Source organism: Pholcus phalangioides, unplaced genomic scaffold, assembly GCF_987345545.1.
Source record: "Pholcus phalangioides strain wild (caught in Gottingen) unplaced genomic scaffold, Ppha-v1.0 ptg000024l_1, whole genome shotgun sequence".
NCBI lineage: Eukaryota > Metazoa > Arthropoda > Arachnida > Araneae > Pholcidae > Pholcus > Pholcus phalangioides.
In genome coordinates, this window is record NW_028301616.1 from 32,724,574 (window position 1) to 32,743,491 (window position 18,918).

The 18,918-nt window shown below is 31.0% G+C and overlaps 1 protein-coding gene across 10 annotated transcripts in view; it reads right to left on the reverse strand.

Moving 5' to 3' along the window:
* Positions 1-13,091: 13,091 nt before the first annotated feature.
* The window catches only part of Rbp6 (RNA-binding protein 6), a 481,799-nt gene continuing 475,972 nt past the window's right edge, over positions 13,092-18,918 (reverse strand). For 8 of the 10 annotated variants that reach the window (XM_089250884.1, XM_089250883.1, XM_089250880.1 and 5 more), the window contains 2 exons: positions 17,331-17,416; positions 13,793-13,881 (listed from right to left, as the gene is read on the reverse strand). In XM_089250884.1, the coding sequence (XP_089107010.1) occupies positions 17,375-17,416 (42 nt within the window). In that variant the 3' untranslated portion in view covers positions 13,793-13,881; positions 17,331-17,374. Of the gene's footprint in view, positions 13,882-17,330; positions 17,417-18,918 lie in introns of all 10 variants that reach the window. The other 2 variants (XM_089250878.1, XM_089250879.1) reach the window with 2 other exon arrangements.

The window sequence follows — 18,918 nt, forward strand, 5'->3', positions numbered from 1 at the left end:
TATGATAACCTCGTGAGATTGTTATGGTTTAGAATGTGATAGATAATGAACAACAAAACCTTTTAAGAACTATAAACGCTCACAAAAACACAATAAACGCCGATTCTCAAGTTTAATAAAAGCAACGTATACATTTTTTTTTTACAACATTTTTTTTTATTACTTTAGCTTCATTGAAACTTCAATGGTTTCTTCCATTCACGAATCCACAAATAGATTAACTGCAAATAAATATCCATTTGCAAAAAAGATTTGACATCACTTTCGTCACCGTCGCAAATATATTTTTTTTTTGTCACAATATTCATTGTCCACATCAGTATTATTTTGTACACAAATACAAAAATGTAAAAAAACTTAAAAGCCACACCGTTCCAAAGAGAAAAAGCACAATACTCATGAAGCAAGTACAAGTTTTGTTTTTTTTTTTTTGGTTTTTTTTTTCATATTTTCAATTTCATTTATAACGGTCCCATTCCTTGAATAACTTGACATCACAATGCAAAGCTGAAACTTAAAAAAGGGGTCTTTCTTTATAAGAACAGGTAACACGAAACGAGAGATTGACACCAACGCTTTCGAGTGAAAAGACAAACTAACCTATTTATAACACGGGAGGAAAAAGTACCGCACATTGCACTTACATTTAGAAACCGAAAAAAAAAATTAATACATTACATGAAAATTCAAGAGAATTTTTTTTTAAATAAAAATTAATTGCAGATGCAAATAAATGACAGAAAAAGAGGAACTTTTCGAAAAAAAAAAATTACCCGCAAAATAATAATAATTAAAAAAAAATAATCCAAAAAATAAATAAATCAGTTAAAGCAATTTTATTATAATTAATTGAGAAATGAAATTCTCATCACGAAAAAAATGCCCTCAAAATTTGTTTATATTATCATCATCAATAACAGCGATGAGATTACAATCAAAAAACGAGACCTGGAAGGAGAGTAAATATTATTGCTTTCATTATAATACACGCATAATATTATATACACGATAGACATGGGGAAAAATATTTAAAAATTCGAAGACCCCTTTTTATAGCACAACTGGCATGTTTTTTTAATATATAAACACAACATATTTTTAATTCTCAATTCAGCTGCAAAGATACACGTAACATGTGCGTAAAACCACACGGACTTGTAAAAAAAATGAAGGGAACCCTACAAACACAGATGAGATATAAGTTGATCAGAGCTATGCAAATATTTACCTAATAAAAACTGGATTCCTAAATTATATTTTAGGACATGTATCAGCACACAACGAGGCACTTCAGACTAATAAATCAAGAAAGTTCTCTTGAAAGTCAGATTATTGCCACCGGTGAAATTCAAAAATATTTTGTACCTTAATATTTCTAGAAAATAATTTCTAAATTTTTGAAACTTGCTTCTTCAAAATAGGTGATTTAGACAAAATCGAGAGATTCGCATTATGTTGGTAAAATGAAATAAGGATCAATAATTTCTAATAATTACCATTAAATAATAAGAAAAAATTTATAGAGAAATTAGAAATAAATTTTTTATATCGTTTTTTTTAACATTTTCTGCATTGCCAATAAATTTTAGATAACATCATTTTGGACTGCGAATTAAATGGTGACCAAACCATTCTTCAAAAATGGAAAAGGCGTTTTCAAATAGTTCTCTTTTGAGCTAATTTCTTCCCTGGTTCTTACCGTCAAAACAACTCAACATTTGGTGTTCTGATTGAATGGACAATATATTTTTATTCGATAATAGAAATTTTAGTAATAACATTTTGTTTCTATCTCAGCTGTAATTCCGTAGCACTTATACGAAATGTGCTGAATACAAGAAACCAGCATTTTTCACAGAAAATCACGTAACTCCGAGATCGCATAGATCGGGGTATGAGTGCAGATCGAATCTGCGAATATCTCGCGCATATTTTTGAATCTGTTGTATCGCGTGTAAAAAATTATTTTAGTGAGTCCCGACACGAGAACTTCTACTGTAACATACAGCAGAATTCCAAATTTCATGTAGTAGTTCGAAGGAAAAAGAATGGTACTTTTTAACCCATATTTGTGATCAAGTATTTGGGAAATCAAGATGCTTTCATGAACTTTTCATTGCATGAGAATTATATTTAATTTAATTTACAGTCGATCGTGCTGATAACGTTCCCACTTATAACGTATTTCCACTTAGTATGACTTATTTTCATGTGTGATCTCTAAGTAATTCTCCCTAAAATTTTCCGTTTTAAGTGTTTTCCCGCTTACAACGTTTTTTCATAGCAGCTTTTTTTTTTAAACGTTATAAGCGAGATCCACTGCACTTCGTGCGATGATATTGATGTTCTAGTATATATTTAGCTGAAATTGTGTTAAATATCAAAGCAAACAAAATAAGTTCTTATAAATGCACCATGACCATTTGAAATGGATGGCATGCAGAATGGTGGGTCCAATATGAGTTTTAAGATGTGTATATATACTGGAATTTTCTGCTGATCAATCACGTATGTTTAGCTCAATGCAAACGGGGAGGTTAATGTTGGCAGAGTAAGCATAGTTAGTAAGAAGCTGTTTTTTACTTGAAAAGCGTAAATAAACGTGAAAATAACCACAAAAATTATATTACACATTGATGTAATATATATATATATATTGTGGTGTCCCCTTTGTTAAAGGTTGTAAAAACTAACAGTGCGGTTATATTTGATGATTAAAACAGAAAATTGACAAAAACACTTCTTGGCTAAATGCACAAACTCTTGACACGATGCCGAAATGAAAAGAAAATTTGCTAGTACAAGGAAAAGAGAAATGCTCATTTTCAATTGAAAATAATTTTTATCCTCCTTAAATCTAAGAAATTTGATGTTTAAAAAAATAATAAATGAATTATAATAATTATACAATATTTTTGCATAGCTCTGACCAATAAAAACTTCAGAATTGCATATTATAATTTTTTTCAGCGAGGTGGGGGAGGGGGAAGAGGGGTAAGAAAAACAAATTGCTACTATATAGAGAGAGATATTATACAATTCATATAGTACATATATCACGCAAAGAAATAGCACTTTGATGCACGTCTCATAACAGCATTAATCATTTTTTCAATTATTATATCCAAGGCATAATTAGTAAAGTGTGGCTTGTGTTGTGGTTTACATATATATTAATATATATATATATTGCTCATAGATGTTGCCACTCGGAATGCCGGCAGAAACAAAGCTGCATAAGAATCAATTTAAACAAACAAAAGAATAACACAGATAATTGACACGTTACACACAAATACACATACACACGTTTCTACACAGATTATTAAGATTTTTTTTTATTTTCTTCATCATGTATTTACAACTGACTTTTCAATTGAAAGGGATGCCATACTTATTTTTTTTTTTTGGCTTTCCTCCCGGTGCTTCTATAATTTTCCTCGTTTATGTTACTTTCCATATAATTGTTGTTTTTTAAATGCCAAAAATTATAATTGTCTTTTTTCCCCTCATAACAATCGCTACTTAATAAACACGAGAAAGAGCTCAGCAAAACATGAACAAAAAAATGAAAACATAAATATTCTGCTGGCTCATCTGGAAACGCTCTTTCTCATCTTCATCTAACTTATGGGGTGTGTGTGTTTTCATTGACTTTATTTTTAAGAGTGTGAGAGTGTGTATGTATAATATATAATATTTATATGTATATTTTATAATATATATATATATGTATATAACAAATATGAAACAGCATTTTTTTTCCTCGGTAACAACTGTACACATCACGAAACAATGGGAAACTATTGCTTTTGTTTTTTTTTGAAAAATGATTTTTTTGTTTGTTTGTATCGATACTATACTAATACACTACACCCTATACGACTAATTCATTTTTTGTTATTTTTAATCATTTTTTTTCGCATAATATTATTACACAATCATTATTGTCACGAGCAACAACATCAAGGGGGCGAAAAACCTTGAAGTTCAATCAACACAATATGTGATACAGAATTTTTAACAATTTTCTTCATATATATAATTTGACAGTAATAATTCTGCCGAAATATATATATATATATATATATTAGGGTGGCCCTTATTTTTCCACTTTTCAAAAGATTTATTTTCGCTCCTACCTTCCTTATCTTGCTTCGATCAACAAAAAGAAGCAAAATTTTAATTGTCAATCGGACAACTACTAGACGACCCTCAAATGCCTTGAAGTTGGAACATATTAAAAAATGTTAATTTCTTTTATATGCAGTGATTGATTCCTTCTTTCAAACCAACACAACTCCAGTCTATCACTATGGGCAATTCACTACTAATTGAGTTGGGCCGGAAGTGTGAGTGTGTATGTACCTAACAGTCTGAGTGAGTATACGGTGCTCTGTGTGAATTTTCAGTGCTATCATCTGTATTTCAAATCAATGATTGATTCAGTTCAGTTCATGATCTGTAAAACGAATCATTCCCCAGTTTCATCTTTTGTGAGAATGTTATTGTAATACTGAATGAGTTTGAATTAAAGCACCTCATCAGGAGGAAGATATCTATAAATTATGAGGATATAGATCCAGAAATGAGTAAGGCTGCTGGGAGAATATTTTCCACAACCATCTCTGGTACTTAGTTCCCGAAACTGTTGTTCTGTCATTATTCGATGACAATGTTCCAACAGCGGTAAAGACAAATGTGACTCAAGTTATACTGGGAGCAGAAAAAGGTGAAGAAGGGGGAAGAATCAACTGAAGAGGCACATTCTGCACCAAAATGATTTTTCATGTTTTACAAATGTAGAGTTTTGTCTTTTGTATAACTCCTGGTACAAAAATACAAAACCACTCTCCATACGATATCCTATCAGCACTGATTTCTTCGGAACAACCTGAAAAGATGATCCTGGTTATAAAAGTGGATTTGAAAAACTTGAGAAGACACAGATTTTCTGAACGGCATTTGCAGAAAGAGGCATCAAACTCACAGAAGATTAGAATAACATTAACACTAAAGATGAAACCGAGAAACAATTTGTTTTACAGATCAATGCTAGAGACCATAAAAAAATACCACAAACTGCTATTAAATCGCCTCTTTGGCCGGGATTACACTATAAAATTTTGATAAAAGATCTTTTACAAATCTTGAGAGAAGAAAACAACCGATGAGCCTATGGGTTACATAAGCTCAAATGTGGCTGATACACTTATTGGTCGCAGTTTTCAAGTTTTATAAAAGAACTTCTATCTCATTTTTACAGTGTGATACGAGCCTTAGGAAAAAATAACGTTCAATGTTCATTTGTTGAAATTATGGTTTGATTCTATAAAAATTATTTCTGTAAATAAAAATATATTTTCCTTATAGAAATTGTATGCGTTATTAAAAAAACCTAATGTTTCTCAAATTTTTCATGTTTCAGATATTTTTTGAATTAACCTTTGAGAAATTTGATTCAGAATGTTTTTAAACAATTGCTGGGGTTTTTGTCTGTATATGCCTTCTTAAATATCTCTAAGAAAAAAAAGGAAAATGGTCGCAATAAAGAAGAGTATAACCGCTTTTGATTGGACTTAAATCATTGAGTATAAGGAATTAAGATTGCTTACTATGCTCCAACTTCAAGGCGTTTAAGGGTCACCTGGTATTTGGCCGATTTAGCTAAAATTTTACAGAGATATTTTTTGTTGTTGATTTTGGAACAAGATTAGGAAGGTGGGAACAGCAAAATTTTAACTTTTCTGAAAATTACCTATAGCTAAGGGCCACTCTTACATATATATAATATTTAAATATTGCCCCATGAATTTATTCGATTGGACATCCGGGAAAGAAAGGTATTCATGTGTTTTTTTAAGGATAGGGATATTACACAGGTTTCGTGGGTAAAAAGGGGAGGGGTAATATATATATATAATATATATTCAGTGGAATGAACACAACATGATAACCATGATATATATAATAACACAGTCTCTTGACACCATGACCAAGAGCAAAAAGAGTTATAGTGTAATAATAATATTCACTATTGCTACAACAGAAATTATATAGCACATCACATACATACATATATATATATATAATATACGACCAGGAAAATAAACACGATCGGCTTCTTTTACGAACACGCACACACACACAACATATATACATGTACACGTATAGGTACAACTGCATCTTGCAACCTTTAAAATACATTAACAATAGAAATGCTCGGAGGAGATTTCTTTTTTTTTTTTTTTTGTGTTTGCTTTTTCAAAACTCTAAATATCCCATTCACTACGTGTTGTTTGTCCCCCTTTTAACTATTTATTAATCAATTAATTTTTTTAATTCATCTCCAAATATATATATATTTTTATACATTCATTTATATATATGACGACAGTTATTGCTGTCCCGATAGAATACGGAAGGCCATTCAAAAAATTGGGGGCGAGGGAGCATCAAATACATTATACACTTGTTTTTATTTTCTTTAAGCAGCAATAACGGTGCGCACACACACACAAAATAGCTACAAAAATTGCAAAAATTTCTTCATTTTTATTATTTCACCCTAACATCTAATCGTTGTCGTAGAATTTCACGATCACCATTTCTGCTTCTTCAATTAATATTTATTAATTTACATAATATATTAAAAAACAAAAAACAACAAAGGCAAGATACAAAGAGAAAGAGACACTCAGCAAAGGCCAACATCCTTCGAACAAATTCATACATTTTACAGTATTGCTATAGTAAAGAGTTAATACATTTGTACACATATATATACCACTAAGATAACCCTTATATTTCAACTCTTTAAAAGTTCAGCTCCCATCCCCCCTAATCCTGTTTCAATCAACAAAATAACTATCTATGCCAAAATTTTAGCTCAATCAGACAACTGCTAGGCAACCATCAGATGCCTTGAAGTAGGAACATAGAGAGCAATGTTAATTCCTCATACAATGATTGATTCTGTTCAAAAGCGGTACATCCTCCTCTTCCTCCCTATCTTGACCATTTTTCTTTTTCTTCCTAGAGAAATTTATGAGTACACATTCAGACAACCCCCAGCAATTGTTTAAAAGCATTTTGAATTTACCAAAAGTTCATTTGAAAAATACCTGAAATATAACATGAAAAGTTTGAGAAATATTAGGGGTTTTAATAACGCACACGATTTCTATAAGAGAAACATTTTATTTACAGCAATAATCTTTGTAAAATGAAACCATTATGTGAACAAACAAACATTATTTTTTTTTTATGAGAGGATTTAGTAGCAGTTGGATACGATCTCCCGCAACGATCTGTAAAACAAATCATTCCTCAGTTTCATCTTTTGTGAAAATGTTGTAATACTGAATGAGTTTGAATTGAAGCACTTCCTCAGGAATTACTATTGATGCATCAACAGATAAACTATGATGATATCAATCCAGAAATCAGTAAGGTTGCTGGGAGGAAAATTTCCAACCATCTCTGGCGCTCAGTTCACATAACTGTTTCTCTATTATAATTTGATGACAATATTTTCAAACAGCGGGTTATGACAAATATGACCCAGGTTACGCTGGGAACAAAAAAAGTTTAAGAAAAGAAAAAAAATCAACTGAAGAAGTACAATCTGCACCAAATTTTTTTTTTTGTCATAAAAGTGGATTTGAAAAACTTGAGAAGACACGATTTTGTTAATGGCGTTGCAGAAAGAGGTATCAAACTCACCCAGGATTACAATAATATTATTACTAAAGATGAAACTGAGAAAAAAATTGTTTTACAGATCACTGTTCGGGAGACTATAAAAAATACCCAACTGCTACTAAATAATATCTTAAGAAAAAATAATATTCATTTGTTCATGTTGACGGTATGGTTTGATTCAATAACGATTATTGCTGCAAATAGAATATGTTTATATCTTATAGAAATTGTGAGTGCTATTAAAAAAACCTAATATTTTTCAAATTTTGTGTATGTTATTTCAGATATTTTTCAAATTAACTTTTGGGAAATTTGATTCAAAATGCTTTTAAGCAATTGCGGGGTTGTCTGAACATGTCCTCATAAATTTCTCTACGAAGAAAAAAGAAAATGGTTGAGATAGAGGGAAGAGTATACCACTTTTGAATGGAATTAATCATTGCATACAAGGAATAAACATTGCTTACTACATTCCAGATTCAAGGCGTTTGAATGTCGCCTAGCAGTTGGCAGATCGAGATAAAATTTTGCACAGATAACTTTTTTGTCTATTGGAGCAAAATTAGGGGGGGGGGATGGGAGCAGCAAAATTTTAAAGTTGGGAAGATTACCCATAGCTAAGGGCCACCCTAATATACACATATACACACAATATATATATATGTATATATAAATATGGTAATTTCCATGTCATTATTTCTCACTCAAAGCTAGCAAAAACAGTAAAAACTTAAGAGAGGAAAGTTTTTTTTCCCCGTTAATGGTGCAAAAAGTATAACTTTTCATTATTATTCCAAATCACAGTGATATTATTATATGATGATCAAAAATATTTATTTATATTAATATTTATTATTTGCCTTCCACGTTGACTAAAATAATTATAAAAAAGAATTTATTAATTTCTCCTTTTTTTTAAATGCAATTTATTTGCAAAATTAGGAAGACAGCCACCAAGTGTTTCTTATTATTATTTTCTTTTAAAAAGAAATTGAATCTATTTGTATAAGATTAAAGATGAGGAAAGAATCACATCTGATTTAATTTGTACATCGTATAACATTGTTTCATCAATTCTAAATTCAATTTAGAAGCTGGCACATTTCAAAATTACTGCTGAATAAATAAAATACATTCTCATAGAAATGTATCGGGCATTATTTTGTCGGTATCACTGTGAAATTTTGAGATAGAATACATAGTATATATTTTTTCAAGGAATTATATTAATGCTGTTAAATTTGATTTGCATAGAGTTCTTGATGAAACCATTAAGATAATTTCATAAATTTCTTTTCAGTAGGGATGAGGTTGTGTCGAAAATAAATTAGATATTATTTCTTGCCACTAATGCCAAAATTAAAAAGGCAAAAAGTCTTTCTACAATATTCATTCTCATTTATGGAAAATGCTTTGTTTCAAAGTCACAACTATTTATTCAATTCGAATTAATTAAATAGATATAGAAAATTAATTGATACATCGATTATGAACATATAAATAATAATTTTACTATGATTTCATTGATTTTACTATGATTTCATTGATTTTACTATGATTTCATTGATTTTACTATGATTTCATTGATTTTACTATGATTTCATTGATTTTACTATGATTTCATTGATTTTACTATGATTTCATTGATTTTACTATGAACACAAACCCTACAGCAGGAAAGCTCAACGTGATTTCTGATGATTGCAAAAAACATGTGATTCAAGAATTACGGTTTCATAAAAAATATAAATGATTATAATTGCAATTTATTTGAGACAATTTAACTCATCAATCCATATTTATTTATGAAAGAATGGAAATATATGTGTTATGCAAGAATATGAGAAATAGGAGTCAAATCATTACCAAGGAGCCAAAAAAAGACCCATGCTGGTAAATGCAAATAAAATCAGTACTATTTAACTACAAAAAAATCAGCTGCTTTTAGCAATTAATTCTGCTTTGAGATTGTTTAAAGATTACTCTTTTTTTTATTGTTCAGCAACATTTACGTTTTAATAAATTTATTTCAAAAATGCTGAAATTTATTGAGAGGTGAATAACAACTTGTTGAGGCATTATATGCTATTCATTGTGCCAGCTTCATTTTCCATTGAGATAATAGATCTTTGGTGAAATGTACGAAAAATTTCAAACTAATTCATTATAAATGCAATTCATTATATTGTACTGTATTAAAAGAATAAAAAAAATCAAAAACTTCTACCTAATTAAATAACATATGTACATTCATATTCACTATATTTAATTAATGTATCATTTCATTCAGTAATTTTTTTTCATTCCTTTGCTAAACAGGAGGAAACAGGAAGCCCTTTGTGTGGCTAAATCTACCTCAGAGTTCATATAGTAGCAAAAAATTGACCACGAGATGGTGCGTCTGGAATATTTCTCAAAATATCTTGATTTCAGGCAATAAATGCTTAAAGTATACCGGCATAAACTAAAGTGGTTTAGATACATCAAGTATTGCTTATAGATTGAAATTGAAACAATTTCATCAATGAATAATAAAAAAAACCATCAAAGTCTATGAAACATTCGTAATACGTATATAATAATAATATAACTATTTCTCGTGCCTATATAAATCATTCATTTGAACATTTCTTAAATCAGCTGTTCCATCAGTTTCATACAAAAATAAAATGACAAAAAATTACGAAATATAAAAGTATATTATGAATACACAAAGCTTGAAACTATATAGTAACACATTCTGTCTCGTTACTTTTGTGGTAGTAATAAAATTCTACGAAACTATATTCCACTTTTTCAAGTTATGACACAGTTTTTCAAATTGGTACTTAATATAAAAACCACCTTATTATAGAAAATCTATTTCTCTCAGTTGAAATTTCAGCTCGGAAAATGGAATGATTATATTAGTAGGCATGCTTTTGAACCAATAATAGGCAAAGAAATAAGCTGTGAAGAAATAATTCATTTTTATGAATTAAAGTATTATTATTAAATAAAATTTTTAATGTTTTAAAATGTATTATATGTATTTCATGTTTGATTTCTCATATTGTGGTATAGTCATTATTTCTTTTTGAATTTTTTAAAATTTTCTTCATGTACGTTCAGGCTATTTTGTAGTACGTGTTATGCTTTATATGACCTTGAAAAGAAGAAATTATACAAATTGTTAGAGATGTTTTTAGATTATTGATAGCCATTATTTTTATATATTTATAATTTTTATTCACAAATTAATTACATAATTTATATTTCAATATCAATTTTTACATGTATTAAATTAATATATTTTCATGGGAATGGTTTCTATTTTTATCTTCTGTCATTTCTTTAGGCATTTTGTCTGTTGCGACATTTGAATTTGTGTTTTATTAATTCTGGATTATTAAAGTTGGATCTTTTATAGCAGTGATGTTGTATCAGATTCTCTGCAGAATGTTGAACAGGGAATAAGTTGATACAGCCAAATTGCTTTGATAAGAACAGAACACAAATGATTAGAAGAAACAAAATCATAGCCGGAAAAAAATTATCTGAAATTCAAATCAGAATTGCAATGTGAGGAAAATATTGGTACCATCCATAAAAATTTGAATCTATTTTTTCCTTATAAACGCATCTAACAATCGTTTTATGGAAGACCTTTTGGAAGGAACACTGGGGGAGATTATTAAGAGAGAAAGCTAAAGAATAATTTTGAGGATGTTTAAGTGCCAACAAGCGTGTTTACAGCTGGACAAATTCCTTTCTGAGCATAGAAATATTCAAGAAGCCTAAAATTAAATTTATCAATTACTTATCATAAGCTATTTAATGCATTAAAAATATAAGTGTGTTTAAATAAATAATAGAAATCGAGTAATAGATAACACTGCTCAACACAGATTTTGTTCCCAAAGATATTTCAGTGATTTCGGGGCGCTGATTGGAACTCAACACAGTAGCAATTACGAATTGTGTTTATATGTATACGTAAATATATAAGCCATAAACATAACATGAAGAAAATCCATGAGACACACATTAATGCTAATATATGGCACTGCAGATGTTAATGTACTCGTGAACGGGAGAGGTTTCAAGTGAAAGTCTAGTGAATGTGTGAGAAATAGAAAAATAATAATTATCATAACAATTATGGTTGAGGTGCAACTAAAATAGGAACTTTTTACCTTTATTTAAAGCATAGTTTATTATTGCTGATTAAGAGACGATTTAACATGGCTGAATATTAACAGAGTGCAGATAACCCAAGTGTGCTGTAATCCCAAGCATACATTTTTCTATCAGCATCTTGAATTTAAACAGCTATTGTTACGTGTTTGTGAAGGTTATCATTATTATCTATACACATATTTTGTGAGTATCATTTGATAATTGCTAATTTTATATTTGAGTTTTTCAAACATTATTTTAAGGCTAACAAGTAATAAAAAGTTATGTAAAAATGCCGTAATCATGGAAAATCATCGAGTCCTCTGAGTTTGAAATACATTATTTGATTGAAATGATGCAATTCCAAATATAATTGTATATATATAACCTTTGTATATTATACAAAGAAAAAAAGAAATATTTGTTCCACAGAATTTTCGAAAATTCTTTTTTTTTTATTTTGTAAGTATTTATAAATAAAATTTATGTTTGACATACAGGAAAAAAATAATAATAATAGCGCACAAAATAAAATATATAATATACATATAATTCAAAATAATTAAAAAAATAAGACCAGAACAGAAAAAAAAATATTTTCTGACTTATAATAAATCTTGAAAAAGCTCTTTCTTCAATCTTCACACACACACACACAAAAAAAAAAAATCATACAATTCATGCACAGAACGAATATACAGACAGACATACACACACAAAATGCATGCAATTGCAACGAATACACATATAAGAAGAGATTGTGATCACAAAATCACACATCACCTTCTCGTAATTATATAAAGCCAAGCAGCTTTCTTCTTTTTCTTAAGAAGGAGATATATATAATATATAGAACAATATATATCGAGATAAAAAGAGATTAGAGATAGATTCGTGAATATATCAGGCTACACTGCAATACATCGAGTGTAAATGCTCAAGGATAAGCTTTTTTTATTATTTAAAGGGTTCGTTGTTTCACAATATATATATATCCAACAAGGCCTCTGGATTAAATTAGCGATGCACTTTTTTCATATTCACCAGCAGTTCTGACGATTTTTATAAAAAAAAGTTATTATTTTTTGCGATTTAACAACAGCGAAAAATCAGCAAAGAGTTTAGAACAGAGGCTTCTGTGCACTTGAAAAAAAGCTAAAGAGTATATTGTCACCAGACGTCGCTTTCATTATAATAATTATATTTTTTTTCCACACAGTTTTTTTTTTGACAAATACACCACTTTCACAATGAAACACAAGTATATATATAATATATATAATTTTTTTAATGGAAAGTTCAAACAGGTATTTCCTCATCATTTCATAATAGATTCTTTATACATTGTCTTTGGGTTATATAAAGGAACAATAATCACATCAAAGGTTTCTCAATGGGGGGGGATGAACAGAGGTTTTTGTGTGTATTTTTTGGGGTGAAGGACAAAGCATTTGACAAGGGGGTGGGGGTAGGTGGGTGTTTGGGACAGAAAATGATCTCATGTCTCTCATAGTTCCAACTGCCAGATGCGAAACAACCGGACACACAATTAAAAAAAAAAGAACAAAGTTTTTTTATACATAAAAGTAACTGGACACACCATAAAACAAGTTTTTTTGCTTAAAAATGAAAAAGAAATGTTAACTGTAGTTTTTTTGAAGGCCACCACATCCATCGTATTCAAGCCTTTGAAAGACAGTGAAGTAAAGTGTCTAAACAAGTTTGACTTCTTTTTTTTTTTACATGCAAATATTCCAAAAAAATAAAAATAAAATACACAAAAATGTAAAAAGAATGCATATACATTTTTCCATTCGATGCGATGACCAGATGTCTCATCCATATTAAATCTGTCACCAGTTTCAAAAAGGTACGGGATTTTTATAAGAGAAAAAGCACTGGTGTGTAACACTTTCAGCCCAAAGAAGAAGAATAGAAAGGAAAACACAAAAAAGCTTGTCCACAAAAAGGTTTTTTTTTTCTTTCATCATCTATACCTGAGAGAAAACACATTCCAATCTGTAAAAGAAAAATCAAAATAAGTTGGAATAATAATGAAAATAATATGTGTTGCTACAAAATTAAGCCTAACACAAACCACTTTTAGATTTAAAAGATAGTACAGTAAAACTCCTCTTTTGCCGACACTCGTAGGGAAAAAAAAATTTCTGTGAAAGACGGGTGACTATCAAAGAGGGTTCCTGTATTAATTGTATTATATCGTATTAACAGCAATTGAAATGGTTCTTTATTTGAATATGAATGAAATTCTGGCAATATGTGATATGCATTTGAAGTCATGGAAATACATAATTATTGCATAGACACAAAATTAAAATTACAAAAGAAATATTATACAAAGTTTGCATACTGGATTTACATCTTTTGGGAAAACTGGTCAGTCGACTTTTAGTGAATATTTCAACTCCTTCAAAATATATTTTAAGATGAAAGATTAAATCCAATAACTTTCTGTCAATGCGTTTACAGAAAAAAACCTATTTAATCAATGCATTGAATTCATCTGCAAGAGCACGAACTCCAATTTTGTTTTTTACTGTATTTGACAGATATTTTTGATATTTTTTTCCTCAGCAATAAAGAGTGACAATTATACTAGAGCTGGCCAACGGGGGAATAATGCAAAACATAGGAGCACAATCAGCATGATTTCAGATTCTAAACGGACATCAGAGGTGCCAAACATTAACAAACTTCAAGCCAAAATTTCATTCAAAAGTAGCCACAGTATAAAAGAGTTGATCAAATATATAACAAAAATTTCGCTGCCATCTAGCGAGCATAATTCAAATGAAATGCAGAAAAAGAATGCATGAATAAAATAAACGAAAAAAAAAACACCTAGACATAATATATCAGATGAATTTGAAAAACGAAAACAAAAAATACTAAAATAAAATACTAATAAAAATGTATTAAAAATATAATTAAACATAAATAAACTGGAGGTCTTACAGTTCTTTCATAGGCCTTACTGGGCCCATTCGTAACCCCACAATCAGCCAAGAGCTGGGCATGGGGGTAACAATTTGATTCTATTGCTACAGTTTAAATAGATGATTTCTAAAACACTTTAACCCCTTTAAGTGGCAAATGACGAGATATCTCGCCTCCATATAAAAGCCTCTTACTTCAGCATTTACAAGCCCAGATGTTTTGTGAAAATGATTTCTCAATGGAAAACTTTTCCCTATACCCCTTAGTTTGCACTTGCTAAAAATCTGAAGAGAAAGGGCCTAATTCATTAAAAAAATATGATACTTTGAAGGGAGGTTTAGTGATTTCTAATTGTCGCTTAAAGGGTTAAATTGAACGAAAGATATCTAAGTGCCAAATTAATAATGGAATGATTTGCCTAAGTCTTTGACAGGAGGGATTCATGAGGCGCTCACCCCGATAAACCCCCCAAAAACGAATTGGGATAATTCATGGAATTTTTGGAACTTCTATATGATAATATTGCATTCAAACATTCCGGTAAGAAATGCATCACATTCTATACTGTGAATAAAAAATAAAATTGAAAAAGAGGGAATTTCTCTTTTCTGAAATGTGAAAAGCAACTCTAAAAATGGTTACATGCTTCAATTCAATTTGGCAGCACTGTGTGGCGTATAATTTTCGACTTCTTCATCAGTGATTCAAGTTCATTGAACGGGAGCGAAGAATAAAATGATGGGAAAAAAGAAAAGGAAATAAACAAATTCAAGGGCAAGAGAATTTTAATGGGATTTTAGAAATTAAATTATTATTTATATTTGAAATGAAATTATTTATTATTATGATGATGTTTTGCTGAATTCACTGTGATTGCGTTAATCCTCAGTGCAATCCATAAGAGTAAATATTCAGAAGACATGAAATTGGTTAAATTTCACAAAAACATTTCAATTTACATCAATTTTCACCTCTGTCACATGGTATTTTAAATACAAGACTGTTAGATTTGAGTGTTGTATGATGGGACTCCACCTCTTGATGGAAATTCATTCATTAAAAAAATTCATTTGAAAACAAGTTGAAAATTTCAAGAACAACATGGATATCGTCCCTGCATGGCATTTTTGCAATTTTTTTTGGATAGCAAACTTATCATCAGTCCTAAATCCAGCCACTGGGGTGCTTGAGTGGTCAAAGTGACGGACCCGGGTTCAAGCCCCAACATTATAGTGGTGGTCGGTCAAGCCGCTAATGCGAGCCAATCTCCCTGTTAAAAAGCATCACCACAGAGAGCAACTCGCCTACAACGATACAATAATTTAATGATAACACTTCACTCATAGTTAGAAAAATTGATGGCAGCACTTAACCAGCATTACACAGAAACAAACTTCACATTTGATTCACAACACATACATTCCAACATGTACCAGTTCATTAGAAGATCCGCGGAGGAATGTGGACGAGGTGCATGTCCAATTCAGTAGTAGCCCTAAATCCATGTGGCTTTGGGCTGTAGAGATATCTCTTAAACATCAAAACTGTGATAACATCAGAAATTTGCAGAAATAGAAAAATGTGATTTATCAATATGTATTCATAACCTTCCGTTAAAATGCTTCAGTATGATGGAAAAGCCAACAGCACACTTTCACCATGTTGCGGAATATCGTAAAAAAATGGGAAAAACTATTAGCTTATCATTTGTAAAATTTTTTATATTGCGTGAAATCAATAAATTCAGATTTTTCCCCGTTAGCGACTTTTTAAATCAATTTGTTCTGTAGACCAGTGTTTCTTAACCTTTTTTTGCCCGTGGCCCCCTTTGAACCATATTTTTTTCTCGTGGCTCCCCTGTCTCTCCCAGAGTTTTCAACTCTCATCTAGAAGCAAGACACTTTATACGTATTGAAAGGATTCATATTTCCTATTTATTTTCAAAATTAATTGTATTATACAAAATATCATAAGGTGGGGGTCACTTATGGGCATGAGGCCCCTCACAAGAGTGGGACTCACAGAGCTACAGCCCGGGGCCTAATATGGTTTTCATAATTTTTTTGTTTTTGTTTTTCATACAATAAATTTCAAATAGGGAAGGGGTGTTGTGAAAAATTTAGCCGGGGACTTCAGAAAAACCCCATCCTAGGGAACTTGTTGCAAAATGTAGGCGGTGAGGCCTGGGTGGGTCCATGCCCTAAAGAAGACGCTGGTTTTATGGGTGGTTTTGTTGGATTCTCTCTCTCACTGTAAGTGTTAGTCACTAATATAAAATCTTTATTTCTTCACACCTTAATTTTTCTTCTCAGCTCTCCCAACCACCTGTCATGGCCCCTTTCCCCATTTTCTTCCGTGGCCCCCTTGAAGTATCCCAGTACCACAAGGGGGCCATATGGCCCCCGGTTGAGAACCACTGCTGTAGACCACGAAGGCCTTCTGTATACAATTTTCAATATTTTTTAAAAAAGTGTTCTGTTGTTCTGCTCATACAGTAGTATGGTATTTACCTCTGCACTGATCATGCTTGGCAGTTGTAAAGCTTTCTTTCCATTCAGTGGTATCCATTGGTGAAAGCTGCAGCAATCAGTGGCCCCTGCAGTGTTAATAGAATAAAGAAAACAATCATATATACATACAATTATATACCATATTGTGTATACAGTGCACACATCAAATAATATACAATATTCAAAATTTATAATCTTTATATCTTTTCAGAAACAGATATATTAGCAGAATCAATAATTAATGTGACAGTTACATGTTTGATGGAACGAGGAATGATGCAAAACAAAATAGGTCAAATTAATATGGACTGAAAGAGAAATTTTCTTTATGAATACAATATTAACCACTGAGGTTTCGATAGCTGGTTGATGCAAAGGTAAATGCAGGAATGAAAATTCAACTGGCCTTACGGGGAATGGAACCCACGTCCTATTACTTGCCAGGTGAGCATCCTAGACTACAAAGGCAACAAATCCTCTTTTCTTCGAGTTTTATAGTCTCAACCAACAAAAGAGAGGATGTGGGCTCGATTTTTCCGCAAGCAGGGTCGGTTTTGGGTATGACAAGTGTCAAAAACAGGTCTAAGCTGTCAAAAACTTGTTTAAATCATAAAAAAACTACCAAAAAACCTAAATCAGTGCTTTTTGATAATGTTTTGGACACAATAGGTATGTAACATGATGAAAACTTACTTTTTCGTGCATTACAATTTTTAAACACTAATTAAAACAAAATATATAATAATTAAAATTTACAGTTTTGAATTTTTTACTGATTACCCACGTTAAATTTACTAAACAAAATAGAGTTGTTTACTCAAAATATGTGTGATAGGATATCACAGGAACAGTTTTTGATCTCAGAATTGCTACCGCAAGGGGTTAGTGCACCAACTTCTCGATGATAAAAAACAAGCCTGCAGTTCAGATTTGGCAATAAATTGTAGGTCCTGGTCTAATTAGCCCCTGTGTGCAGAAAATGACCACGGTGTGACAAAAATGATCAAATGATCTCAGAAACTTGCTCTGTATTAACAGTCCAAAACTTACTGCCAATGTTGTCAAATAATTTTTCTAACCTGAGTGATATACTTTCTTTCTTTCAAACCAAGCACAACTCAGGTCTATCACCATCTATGGCCAATTTACTACCTAGTGAGTTGCGCCGGAAGTGTAAATATGCGTGTACCTAACGGTCTGAGTGTGTATGTAGTGTTGTGTTCGATTTTTCAGTGCTGCAATCTGTGTTTCAGAAGTGAAGTGAGTAATGTGTTATGATTGAATTACATTTGTACTGTTTGTAGGTCTGTTGCTTTCTATGGCGAGACTTTTTAAAGGGGAGATTGGCTCGCATGAGTGATATACTGAATAACAAAAAAACTTAAGCAAGGTTTTCCTGGGAGCAGGTTGGTTTTCCTCCACTGGGTGAATCTAATATTACTATTTAGCGTTGGCAGAAACGTGTAACTTAATGACGTGTTTACGTTTTCCTAGTGTGGCACATAAGCTCTGGGCAGCTATATAGTATGTGGCCCTGGCACCAGCTATTCTGCTGTCTGTATGCTCTGGTTTAGAGGGAAGGAAAAGA